General features: G+C 41.2%; 2 protein-coding genes across 2 annotated transcripts; both read right to left on the reverse strand.

The window, feature by feature from the left end:
- Positions 1-1,960: 1,960 nt before the first annotated feature.
- On the reverse strand, positions 1,961-5,748 carry tbx6 (T-box transcription factor 6). Its single transcript, XM_037690999.1, has 8 exons — positions 5,679-5,748; positions 5,418-5,613; positions 5,071-5,338; positions 4,829-4,972; positions 4,658-4,728; positions 4,512-4,570; positions 4,167-4,419; positions 1,961-2,924 (listed from the first exon to the last, which is right to left on the reverse strand). The coding sequence occupies exons 1-8, from the start codon at positions 5,746-5,748 to the stop codon at positions 1,961-1,963; spliced, it is 2,025 nt and encodes a 674-aa protein (XP_037546927.1).
- A 5,577-nt stretch (positions 5,749-11,325) lies between these two features.
- On the reverse strand, positions 11,326-13,627 carry nif3l1 (NIF3 NGG1 interacting factor 3-like 1 (S. cerevisiae)). Its single transcript, XM_037691000.1, has 6 exons — positions 13,122-13,627; positions 12,862-13,018; positions 12,363-12,474; positions 12,039-12,177; positions 11,636-11,719; positions 11,326-11,556 (listed from the first exon to the last, which is right to left on the reverse strand). The coding sequence occupies exons 1-6, from the start codon at positions 13,474-13,476 to the stop codon at positions 11,372-11,374; spliced, it is 1,032 nt and encodes a 343-aa protein (XP_037546928.1). The 5' UTR covers positions 13,477-13,627; the 3' UTR covers positions 11,326-11,371.
- Between the last annotated feature and the right edge of the window lie 203 nt (positions 13,628-13,830).

Here is a 13,830-nt window from a genome sequence, read left to right on the forward strand (position 1 = left end):
TTGTTTCATGACCTTTTGCTTCTAGACACATGCATTTATTATTAAAACTTTGTTCTAATAACCCCAAGCCCCCTGATTGCACACAATCAACTGTTATATAAAAATTATTTGCTGAATGTTAATTTCATGGTCTTCTGCTTGTAGAGTTAAATGATGAGCATTGATTGCTTTGCAAACCAAGACAAAAAAAAATGCATGTTTTATTTACAAGATATTAAGCAGTGGGTTTTTTCTGTCTACAAAAAACTGCTGCTTACAAATAATCATGGGGGGGGGGGGGTGTTAAATATTAACATAGTGTAAGGGCAGCATAACTTAGTGGTACAGTGGTGGAGCATTTGATTGTAGAGGTCTCCAGTTCAAACACGCTCTCTGCTAAATTCACCTGTGAAATCTAAGTTTAAACTTTTAAAAGCACAACATGGAGGTTTCACAATCTGCTGCTCATTTATGGGGGTTTATGGTAATTATTAGTTTCCATTTCTTACAAACAACAAACTAGGACAAAAGCCAAAGTTTAAGTTACAGGACTACAAGCAAGAAATGTATTGTTTGTCTTGACTATCTTTATGGTTCCAACAAAGTTCAGTCGGGTCATCTTGATGTTTTTTTTTTTTGTTGAGATGTTTCGACCTTCATCCAAAGGACTTCATCAAGTATGTGGGTGTGCTGTTTGTGGAACTCAGTTTGTTTGGTGGCTCCTCAGATGGATGAAGTGCTTTGGATGAAGGAAGAAATGCCTCAACAAAAAAAGAAACCATCCAGAGAACCAGACTGAACATTGCTGGATTTTCTACCTGGATGATTGAGCATGAACTTTATGATTATTCTTAAAGTTATCCACGGTGTGCACAAATGTTCCCAAAAAAGGAGGCATTTCTTGTAACTTTTTAAAAAATCTACAGATAATTACAGCCTGCAAGTTAAAGAAAAAAAGAACATTAGCAAATATGTTAAATATTTATATAAGGGTAATAAATCACAGTATAGAGCATTTGACTGCTGACCAATGAGTCCATGGATTCTTTAAGTCCATTGTAGTCCAGCAAACCCTGTGTCAGTTCTTGAATTACCTTCTGGTCATTTTTTGTGTGTTTTATTGTTGGGGTTATTCTGTTTTGGTTTGTTTTCAGCACTTTTATTGTTTTGTTTCTATTCCTTCCTGGTGCCAGAAGTTCATTTTTGCCAGTACTTTTCCACTGTCCGGACCCTGCTCCTCAGTCCTGCCATGCTCTGTCTCGATAAACCCAGCTGTCTCCTATCAGCCTCAGTCCATTTATTCCCTCTGTATCTACTCTATCATCAGTTTGCCAATGTGTGTACTTACACCATGTCCAGGTCACCTTTGTCCTCCCCTCCATGTGTTTCTAAGGTTTTGTTGTAAGTAGTTTGCTGCCACACCAGCTCGGTTGTTTTATTTATTTCATAAATTAATTAGAATTTATAAATTAGTTTTTGCTCCAGCTCCTGAGTTCTAACCTTCAAAACTGTGACAGGAAGTAATTAAAAAAAGATTGATCATTTATTTGGCTTCAATTTGTTTCTCACTCGTTTTATAAAGACAATTACAAACAATTAGCTAATTACAACTATTAAAATGTGATGTGGAGGTAAACATGAACAGGTTGCACCTTGTTCTCGATTTGTTCCTCGTTTGTTTCTGGGTAAATGAGCAACTTTTATACTAAAGCTTTTCTGAGTTTTCCAACGGAAAAACTAAACAAAACGCTAAAACACAAAAGTTACTTCAGCAGCAGATTTTTATTTCTCACACTGGAATGAATGAAAAATGAATGAAAAAGCAAAAATCTTCAAAGTATATACACATCAAGAATAATTTTATCAAGATGAATTAATAAAGGGACACACGCATTCACAAAAAGAACACATTTCTTTATCTAACTTTATATAATGTTACTTTCCACTAAAGCACCATGAAAAAACCCATTAAAATAATAATTTAAAACATTGTTCTTGTGGGCATGTAGGGCCTCTGGGAGTGGGGGTGCTGGGGTTGTCTGTATAGATGGCTGAAGGGGTTAGAGAGGGACGCGTGAGGACCCTGACGCAGGTGAAGAGGGTATGATGGAAAGGTGGAGGAGCGAAGGGATTGATCCAACTGAGGGAGAAGATTCGGGCGGTACGGTCCAGCAGGACTGAGGTGGGGGATGGCGCCGATTTCAACTGGAGGGTACGAGCAGGTGTAGGAGGAAGTCGAGGGACTCGGGATGTTTTGATGGGCAGCGGAAGTGACGGCCAAGCAAGAGGAGGGTTGGAAGGAAGAGTGAGGAAAAGAGGAAGGAGGAAGACAAGGAGCTGAAGTTGGGAGGCTCAGAGCAGGACTGGGAGACGCACTCGGTAAAGAGAGAGTTTGCATTTGTTGGGCAACAGGTGGAAAAGTACAAAAGCTGGAAGAACTGTTAACTGCAGAGTGTGGTTGGTGCTGATTGACGAAGGTCTGGGTGGTGCCTGCAGCAGGATCTGGATTCATCTGAAGGACGTTCGGGTAAATAAAAGCTGCTGAAGAAGCAGCTTCATCTTGCAGCAGCTGGCTGTGCTGGGTGTGAGAACCAGCTGATGGATGCAGGTTTGATCGGCATGCGTTGGGGGGAGCACGGAAAGAGGCAGGAGCGTGGGGGGTCTCTGAGAGGGTGTTGTAGGCGTTGGAGGGGGAGGAGGACAAGAGATGTGGGGAGGAAGAGTCTGAAGGAGGTGGTGTGGGGAAGGTGAAGGAGCTTTGCTGCAGGGAGGGGGTGGCGGGGAGAAGGGAGGGGTAGTCGACAGGAGGGAAGGAAGGATGAGGATGGGCTGAGTCTGAGGAGAAAGAGGAGGAGGATGGAGGAAGAGGAGCCGAGAGGAAAGAGGAGGAGCTGGACTGAGCAGCAAAGTCCGACTCAAACGTTGCTGCGGTCATCACGTCAGACCTGCGAAGAAAATACAAGTTTTAGTTTGAAGCAGATTCTCAGGCCTTCAAGCTGTTGTGATCCGGGAATAAAAGAGAGCTGCACGTCTTGGTTATTAAATAATTTTCTCCAGCTGTATCTTATTCAAGCAGTTAGGGAAGATTTTTGTCGATTCATCATTTTGTTAATGCTGAAACAGTCAAGTAATCAGTTGTTTAAATAAAAACATAATATCTTCAAACACAGTTTGCTCTGCTTAAATACTTAAATGATTAAATCTGCTAAATAATAGTACAAGTACTCTTAAAAGCTCCAGTTAACTGCAGGAGAGTGTACTACACGTGCATTTGGTACTGTTTATGTGCACAGTGTTCAAACATAGTCATCGATGTGGCTTCGATTTTAACTGAGACCTCTGAAGAGTTGAAGAGTAAAACAATTATCTAAAAATGTTTTTTTTTTCCCATATAAAAATTAAAGTTCTTCATGCTCTTGGACAAAAAGCTCACAATAATTCATACAATATGACTATAAAAGTTCTGAGTTGCTGTAAAGTTAGTTTTTGTGACCTTTGACCTTCACCGTCAGGCCTCATGCTAAGCTAACCATGTACCTTAGGAACATAGCTTCACATTAGCCCACAAACACGAGCGAGTTAATTTTTCTGATAGTAAAAATAAGATTATGTTTACTATCATTTACTGAATCTAAGTCACAATCATAGTCCAAAACCCATTAAGTTTAGGATAAAACCAGTCGACCAATACAACGTCAGAATGAAAAACATAAAAGAGCGGCATTTAAAATTAAAACACACTGGACCGTTGCAAAAACATTTCTAGAATTTCATTAATGAATAGTCATCCTTCGAGCTTGTGTTGCAACCAGTGAAATTAACACATTTTAGTGGCAAACTGCTCAAATGTTTCTGCAAAGTTTACAACAGCACCTGTAAAAATGGTCATATACACACAAACTGATTCAAATGATGATAAACAGCTACCAAAAGTGACACAAACTGAGGGGTTGGCATGTCCTCAAACTTTAACACAAGCCTTCTAAACAACAGCTAAAGAGTTACTGCAACTAAAAACATGCTTTTTGCCAGAAGAGTGAATATAAAACTAAAAGTGTGCAACAAAAAGGGCTCAACAGCTGCAAAACCTCAATCTTTATAAATACTGGTCATCTGTTTACTAGAATCTCTGCTACTGCTCTACTCTTTATTACTCAAGTAATGAAATAAAAATTCTGCACACGTACCCTTCAATCATACTGTCTGCTGCTTCACTCCCCTGAGGCTCCTGCATCTCGTTGGTCACCGGGATGCTGATGTCTGACATCTGGGTGGTGATGAATCCCTGACTGAGGTCTACGCTCTGCTCTGGGACTTGATAGGAGGCCCCCTCTGATGTGAAGCCACAGGAAGATTCAGTCAGTGGAGGCAGAGAGGTGAGAGCCTGCAGGTCTGTGCTGCTGGATCCAGGCTCAGGAGAGTCACAGCGATCACAGTGAACTGAACGAGAAAGAAGAACGGACGCTTGTCAGAATGAGCTGACTCTAACAGTTTAAGTTAAAATTATACATCTTGTTGTTTATCATACACACCAGTGTCTAAGGTTTCTGTCAGCACGGTCATTTTGCGTTTCTGTCTTGCATCTCGTTTTCTGCAAAGGTTAAAACAAAATAATTGTGTAGCTCATTCCTAAAATGTGGCAATCAAAATGCCGATCTCGATTTTTGACGAGAATTACTTTTTGCTGTTCATGCCGTCGTCTCGAAAGCCTTTAGCAAAAGGGTTGGAGTTGATCTTGAGCTCTGTGATCTAAAAAACAAGAAACAATGCACAGGTAGTTTCTTCTCCTTCTTTTTTTTTACTTCTTATAGTCTCTTATGAAGAACGCGTGCTGTTTGAGAAGTTAAACCTTGCTGTTCTGGTACGCAGTGACTGTGATGAACTGGGTTTCAGGGAAAACAAAGGTGTGCTGTTCTCTGCTCCATCTCGTTACATCTCTGGCTTCAATCACATGAACTCTGGGCTGGTAGCGATGCAGCGAGTGCAGGATGATCTGGAAGAATAACACACACAAACAAACAAAAAAAGCATTGAAAATGATCCACAAAGACAAACGGCTACAAACAAATGCTGTAAATCTGCGGCGCTCACATGCCCCTGCGTGTCCAGTGTGTTGTTGGTGAGCTTGGCGTAGTGAAAGGAGACGCTGCGGCTCTGCCAGTGTGCTCCTGTGGCAGGTGAGTCAGGGTGGATGAACACCCGGTCTGGTAACCTCGCCTCAGCGCTGCCGACGGCCTGCCAGCCTCCACTTTGGAAACGGTAGCGGGAGTTGTCCACTGGAACGATGTCAAGGAGGAGGATGTAGCGGAGAGATGGGCTTAAACCCGACAGCTTCAGCTTCAAGCCGGGAAACATCCGTCTGTGAAGTACAGGATAAAAATGATGGCTGCGTTTGTGTTTTATGGTTTGAGCTCCTTCAAGGTTCTAACTGCTCCAACCTGCCCTTCTTCGTTATGATCATCTCTGTGCCCACAGAGCTGAACTGCTTCCACAGAGACGAATTCTCCAGCTCCAGCTTCACCTCATCGTTCTGGGGTTTGGAGACCACATCATTAGGGACTGAAGGGGCCAGGAGCCTCGGGGCCACGTCACAAGTTGAAGGGAACAGTGGTAAACGCGCAGGAGCCTCTCTGTCTGAAGACATGACCAAAATGAGTGGAATACGTAGAATTCACAACAGGACTAGTTTTTGTTCTTACCTCTGCAAAGACAGTCTCCAGTCCTTTGAGGTCCCACAGTTAAACCGGAGAACGTCTCCACACCCAACATTCTGCTTTTATTCTTTAACTTATCAGCTATTTCAGAGAGACATTGTTTTTCTGCATCCCCGTCCAGTCTCTTTGTTTTTATATAAAAAAAAAAAAAACGTTGCTCAGTGGAAGACGGTGAAGTTGTCTTCTGATTCTGTGGGCGCTCCTCTTGTCGCCTCCGTCTCTTTCAGAGCCGAAAGTGCCGAACTGTTCTGTTAAATAGGTGAGGAAGACTTCACACCTTGGGCCAAATGGTCCCATTTTCACTTTGAGCACCTCATTTGTCTCCCCGTCTGTCCTCCCAGTCCCCTCAACTTTCCTCCTGTCGCTGCTCAACAAACACAAGGATTCAAAACCGAGCATCTCGCCCGCCGCCTTTCAAAGCAGAGGTTTAAACTAAGGTCATCTTGTATTGAGAAATATGGAGTCCTAGCCATTTTGGTCAAACCTCGAAAATAATATTTTCTACACAACAATATAATTACATTTGTGGAGTTCCACCCATTTTAGTTTGTTGAGATTACATAACTGTGGCGGCCATCTTAAATTGGGTCGACTCCAAGAGTTAATCTGTAGTAGATTTGCATCCAGTAATTTAATTTTGAGAGTGGTTCATGAGATATTTTGCTAACAGACAGAGTTGACGCCAATAGTTTTAAACACAAATCTCACACATTTGGTTAGCATTCAAGTATAAAATGGGGATTAAGTTTAGATACAAGCTCAATATCTGTAAATCTGACTGAGTTAAAGTCTTGTCTGTGTTTGAAATGTTGCTTTGTTGTGGTGGCCATCTTGAATTAGGTTGCTGCAGATGTGCACCCACTGACAAACCTTTGTGAGGTTCATTAAAATTCATGCAGTAGTTCATAAGATATCTGCTAACACGACAAATAAACACACAGACGGGCCTTTAATGATCATAATGGAAGCGACTGAAAAAATTCAAACGCATCTTTTGAGTCTAAAATGAGATACTGAAGAAGTTAACATTTATTTATGATTATTTTGGGTCATTTAGGCTTCCGTTGTATATTTTTACTATGAAAGGTATACAATCAGATTATTGATGTTTAAATGTGCAGACCTCGGTTAAAATGTCTTGATGACATCATGGATGGCTTCAAATTTTTTAAGTTTCAACGATCTGAAAACTGTAGTCGTGTTTAGCAGCTCCGTCTCTGTTCCTGTTAACTTTGACTCCCTTGAGCCGTGTCTTAAGCAGTCTGTCGCAAATCTCTGGATGGTTTTAGACTCTGACTTTAAGTTTAATAAACAGATAACTCTGTTCTACGGAAAAGTTTCTTACAGTTAAGGCAGAAAGCTCAGCTTATGTCTGTGTTGACCAGATCTGACCTTGAAAAAATAGTCCATGCATTCGTTACAACCCGACTTGATTACTGTAACGCACTTTATGTTGGGATCAGTCAGGTCTCACATTCACGTCTCCAGCTCATCCAAAATGCTGCAGCTCAGCTCTTAATTGGAACTCGTAGGTTTGAGCATATTTCACCAGTTTTGTCCTCCCTTCACTGGCTCCCTGTACGTATCAGAATAGATTTTAAAATTCTCCTGCTAACCTTTAAGAGCATAAATGGCCATGCACCCTCATATCTCTCTGACCTATTTCAACCTTATGTTCCTTCTCAGGCGCCGATCAGCTGCTTTTGGTTGTACCATAAACCAGGTTGAAGCTCAGAGGAGATCGGGCTTTTTCAGTTGTGGGCCCTAAACTCTGGAACAATCTGCACATTAGACAGGCCACTTCACTTCTTGCTTTTAAATCTCATCTAAAAACACACCTGTTTCCACTGACATTTAACACAGTGTGATTTGATTTAGTATTTTATATGTTTTTCTTTTCATGCTTTTAATTAATTTGTTCTTTTTCTCTTTAAATTACAGAAAAATTATTTTTATTGTTAAACATTTTGGTAACAGCTGCAGCATTAAACGTGCTTCATAAATAAATTTGATTTGACTATTGAAAAGCTTATCAAAAGTTTGCATTTTAAAGTGTTAAGACCACACTCGGAACATATTTTTGTATTTGAAATTATTTTTCTGTGTTGATCCAAACCTCAGTCTGGATCCAGATGACGTTTTTTCAGTCATGTGCCGTCTCACTTTATTGTTGTCTTTTTATTGCTTTCCCTACAATTAGGAAAACAAATGCATAGTTGTTCCATTTCAACTGTTTTCACAAAATTTTACACGGAGTTAAGTTCTGCATACATATTTTAATCCAGTCTAGTTATTATGTGATCCATCTCACTAACCACATCTGTAAAAGCTTTTCAAACGCACTTTACAAATACTTTACACACCATGAAGAACAGGTTCCAGTAAATTCACTAGACACAATTAAATCTCTCAGATCAGCAGACCAGTTGCTCCTAACAGTCCCAGGAACCCGCCTCAAGCGCAGAGGTGACAGGGCCTTCTCTGTAGCAGGCCCAAAACTTTGGAATGAGTTACCTCTGCTCGTTAGACAGGCCCCCTCCCTCACAGTTTTTAAATCTCGCTTAAAAACACACTTTTATTCCCTGGCTTTCTGCACTGTGTGACCTGTGCTGAGTCTGTGTGCATCACACTGTGTTGGTCATGTTGCAGTTGTTGTTGTTATCCATTATTGTTTTTGTCGGTTTCTACATTTTTGGTGTCCTGTTATGTAATCTGTTGCTATGTGCTTGTTCTGTTTGTCCCTGTACAGCACTTTGGTGTGCTTTGTCACTGTTTAAAGTGCTATATAAATAAATTGGTATGGTATGGTATGGTAAATCTGATTTCTCAGTCGTTCAGCAAAAAAATAGCAATTTGTAAAAATAGATTGTGGTAATCTTTCTTTAATTTCTGTGATTTCTTATATATATATATATATATATATAAAATTTGGGACAATACAAAGCCAGAGTAATGGCAGACCCCCTGAGGCTGGCTGATGACTTGTTGACATGTTTCTTCCTCCTAGCAGTCTTGTTAAACTCTGCAGGGGGGCAGGCCCTGAACACAGGAGCCGTTTAGTCACTAACATAAACTTCTTGGGCTTTTCTTACGTCAATTAAACTGCTCAGGGGGGCACAGTTACTGAAAGCCAAGAGCTCAGGGGTCGGACGTCCAGCATTTAAAGTTGTTCAATAAGTTTGTTTTATGGTTTAAAATCTGGTTTTATTTAAAAATGAACCCACTGGTGGGCCGAGTTGAGCTCGCTCGTGGGTCTGATTTGGCCCCCGGGCCGCCAGTTAATTAGCCCTCTCATACAGGTAGATAATTTATTGTGTATTATTTCCACTTTGAAGCACAGTCAGTAAAACAGAATGTGAAGGTGTGCAACAAATTCCTAGATTTTTGAAACTGTAAGCTTACGGGCGTTTCAGAAAATACAATGATGGTGAACATTTGGGAACTGAGAACAAGTGTCAAGTAAAATCTTCCTGAAAACAGAATGCCATCTTGTTTTCAGTGTGAGAAAGAGGGACTCTGTAGAGCCATGCTGCTCTATCACAGGCAGAAATATTAGTTAAGAGTTCATCTTTTAAACATTAATTATCATATTAGCGTGCTGTCTGTGGATGTAAACACAATTACCACTTCCTAAAGTTTCGGAATATATTTTCTGGCCTGTGGATCAATTGATTACCTGTGGTCGGTTTGTCTTTGATTGCTGTAAGAAGCAGCCAATCAGGCGTCAGGGTCTGTTCATGAGCCGCTCTAGTCCCGCCCACTGAGTTTGACGAGTGAGACTGACAGTTAACACTGGAGGACGGAAGGTGACAAAACTAAATGAATAAATAAGTCATGAAATAAATAATTTAGAAGGTACATTTCATTATTTAATGGTGTATTTATTAATTTACTTGTATATTTAATTATTTGATGATGTATTTAATAATTAAATGATGCATTTATTATTTCGTTTCGTCACATTCCGTCCTCCACATCTGCCCTTTATGGTTTTCATCATTTGTCGTTCCAGATGTGTTATGAGCTCAGCTGCTGAAGGTTTCCACGTCACTTTAAACCAGCAGAAATGAACTCAAAGAGGAGGCAACTGTTCCGGATGTCACATTTATCTTTATATCCATGCATAGTAAAGTTATAATTATCACGAGACTTTAAATTGCTTCAGAAAATGCTCGAGTCAATGAAGCAGCGCCACCTGAGCATACAGGTTACGAACATTGTGGGAGTTTTTTTACGATTGACAGAGATTTTTTTTAAGCTTCAGTTAAGCTTTGATGATATTGAGGAGTTTTAATGAACTGCTTGAGTCTTTACTTGCTGTCTGGGTCACTCTGTGTTGTCCTTTAGCTGTGAGACGTTCCACCAGGTGTTCAGGTGTTTCTTCAGTGTTTTGGTTGTCCTGGTTCTTTAACAATAAAACTTTATTTTCCTTTAACTTTTTTTTCTCTGTCTGCATTAAAAGTATGCTTGTTAAGCAACACTCGGGGCATTTGCAAAAAAGTTCCTAAAAACAATAAGTTTAAACATTTAAAGCAATTTCTCTTCTCTTCATATTTTGCCTCCATGGATAAACTTTATTTTAATCTTTGTGCTGTGGTTTTGTTTGGTTTTCTAAAGATCGTTCAGTTTTTTTGGGACTTTGGCTGCTTTTTCACTTACAGTAATCCATGTCTTCAAAAAAGCCGATAGCTTTTAGACTGAGCCAACTAAAACATGACCAGAACACTTGCAGCTGTAACACTTCCTGCTGCCTCCCTGCAGGATAAGCAGGGGAAAAACAAACAGACCCCATACCTAGCTGCACGCCAACATAAAACAGCGACAGCTGGAGTCGGTTTACACGAGCGAGGTTGACATGTTGTCCTAGTTGTTGTTTTCTTTCTCCATTTGTGTTGTTGGGATAAAAGTAGGTGAGGAGCGAGGGGAAGTGGAGGTGCGAGCACCATGCTGAGACTACCTTGATGGGAGCAGCGAGGTGTGTGATGCCTCCTAATGCTTTTACGAACAAACAGGTGCGCCGTGGCTCTGCAGCAACAAGTCAATAACGAGGGCCGTAATCTTTGTTTTTCTTTCACCGTTAGCTGAAGTGGCAGTAGCAGCACATCCGAGATTACGGTGAGCCCGCGCTTTGACACATACGTGTTAAAGGGTTTGATGTCCACCTGCGTTTGCTCAGAGGTCTAAAGGTCATTGAATAGGAATTTATTGTCACTTGGCTTTAAATTCTCAGTCACCTTTGCAGATTTCATGCAAATCTGTAAAAGCTCCGGCTGTTCCTTCAGCAAAAAGGAGATTTCCTACTTCATAATGAAACAAGCTTTTTAATCTGATCAAGATTACTTTTCACCCTGGGGCTCCATGTTAATACTTGTTTTGAAGGAAAATTTGTCAGAAAGGTTGAGCCCACGGACTGCTGGGATTAAAACATACTACGTGTCAACCCTTGCGTATTTAAATAACAGATAATCTCCTTCTGCTCTCACTTGCAAGCTGATGACATTGTCTTCTTTAACATGCGTACAATCTATTTTGATCAGACGCAATCTATTTTTAGTAAGCTTCTGTCAAACCCATGGAAAGAACCACCAAGAGAGCACTTTTCATCACAGCGTGTTTTTACAATCAGTAGATTAAAGCGCCAGGGCGAGGATCAAAACAGCCGTGCAAATCCGAGTGCGTCAGACAACCTCCAGAGGGTCTCTGTCTGCCTTCGACACGAGCACAGAGACCTTGTCAGGAAGTTGGACAGCGAGCCTCTCTCTGAACACTGCCAGGAAACCACGCTCGCTGTTACTGTGGTCGCTGAGGATGACGCTGGTTCCCTTCGCTGCCGCATCCAGGACCTCATGGTGGGACATTTCACCTGAGAGATTGGATTTAATTACACCGCAGGCTTATAAATATAAAATACAGACATATCGCGCATTAAGTTTCATATTTACCAGTGATGTAGAGGTCTGCTTTGACATCACACAGCACGGAGGCTCCAGATCCAGCACAGACAGCCACGGAGCTCACAGACGACTCTGACAAACACCAACAAACACAAATATCCCACCCACATTTAACATTACAGCAATGTTTTTATTTTATTTTAACATATTTTATTGTTTATTTTTGTTTAGAAATTTAAAAAAAATGTTTTTATTCTGCTGTTTTACTCTTTTCTTTTATCAGTGTACAGAACTTTTGTTGTGCTGTTTATTTTAGAAAGCTCACATGCATGCAGATATTTTACTACAATTAAAATAAAACGCATACGACAGAGAGCAGAAGATCAAAATGCATCTTTTCAGCTAAGGAAAGTTTTATAAAACAGTTTGCACCGTGTGTGCGTTTCCTCACCGAGAGTCTTTCCTGCACCCAGAGCCAATCGGACATGATTTAAACCTAAGTGGGACTTCATTTTCTGGACGGCTGTTGCCACATTTACAGGAAAGTCCAAAACACTGAGTCGGCCCTGGCCATGGCCAAGGAGAGGCGGCTGCAGAGGATGAGTAGAGGATGAGTGACAGGTGGGAAGGTATTACTGTGTGAACACGTCAAACCTTTGCCTCCTTGTTAATGTTAAAAAAGACTGATGTGTTTCATAATTCTGATCCTGAAGAAGGTTTCAGTTCGGAGTGAAGTAAAACTGCATCCAAGCAGCACAAGAGGTGTTTTATTTACCTTCTCTAACTTCAGGATGCTGAGCGATTGGCTGGGAGTGCTGTGTCGTAACAGCGTCTGGACACTAGGTGTCAGTGCTGAGTCGCTGCAGGTTACGCTGACATGAATGTTGCTGATGTGAGGAGAGAAAAAGACTATTATTTCCTAATTTGACCATTATGTTAGTTTCTGGATATTTTGATCTATAGTTTGTAAATTTTCTGTAAGTTTTATAACAACAGATGCATAGTTAGCGCATCAAAGTGTGTGATTTCAACTAAATTAAATGTCTGATTACAGAATCTAGTTGCACAAAGTGAACGTTACATCTTGCGCAGTTCACATCGTTTTCACTTGGACGCACACAACTGTTAGCCGCATGAGAAAGAATTTTAAGGTGGAAGTAATTTTCCCTCGTGCAAAACGTGCAAATGTACAAAATCCTTCAGGTTTCTTGTAAAAAAAAAAAAACTTTGTTGCTACACATCCCTGAGCAGATGTTTCACTGTGTTCACACAACCTGCTGCCTGAACAGTGTAGAGTTGTTCCATCATCGCAAGCCTTCAACTCCTCTTCAACAGTTTTGAGCTCCTCTGCGTTCCTAACCACAAATTCCAGTTTGTGACTGGGACAAGCGCCACCGTGGGCCTGACTCAGCACAGACACCCGACCGCTGCCTGAGACAAAAACAGAGATGAGGAAAAATACTGAAGCACACTGAGAATATTATAGTATTGTAGCTGATGCATCGATTAATAAACAAGTGGCACATCTGCTTACCAAGGCCCCCAACCAGCCAGTCGTTCACCCCTCCTTCAATACTATCCCATGAGGTGTGAGGGGAGAAGACTGCGATCCCAGCCTCGATAGCCTTGATAGCCAAACGCTGCTTCCAGTCTTTCTGAACCAGCCTCTTGATTGGCCTAAACAGCGGCGGGTGATACGACACAATGAGGTCACAGCTAACAGCCTCTGCCTCCTCCATGACAGAGTCTGTAAGGTCGTTGGTAAGCAGGATGGTTTGAATCGCTCGAGGTTTGCTCGGCTCAACCAGCAAACCAACGTTATCCCATGACTCGGCCAGCGACAGAGGCGCGAGCTGCTCTAGCACCTGCAGAACCTCCTTTAACTCCATCAGGCCAGTACAGGAAGCAGAATGAGACAGGCGGCGGGCGGATGGATGCAGGTGAGCTGAGGTTCGTCTGCTCGTCAAGAAGCGATGCCTCTGAGCAGATGAACGGACAGATGAGGCTGACGAGGAGAAAAGTGATGACGAAGTCCTGGAGAGTTTTCTGAGGCCAGCCAACATCAGTGGAAGTCTGTCAGAGGAAAAAGAAAGAAAGTTATTACCAGATCTATCAAATGTGACATTCATTTATTTTGTATTAGTCTTTTTTTTATAAGTAAACTCAATAATTTATCAGACAAAAATGTCAAGTATTCACTGCAATATATATATATATATATATATATATATATATATATATAT

Source organism: Nematolebias whitei, chromosome 17, assembly GCF_014905685.2.
Source record: "Nematolebias whitei isolate Nwh7 chromosome 17, NemWhi1, whole genome shotgun sequence".
Taxonomy (NCBI): domain Eukaryota; kingdom Metazoa; phylum Chordata; class Actinopteri; order Cyprinodontiformes; family Rivulidae; genus Nematolebias; species Nematolebias whitei.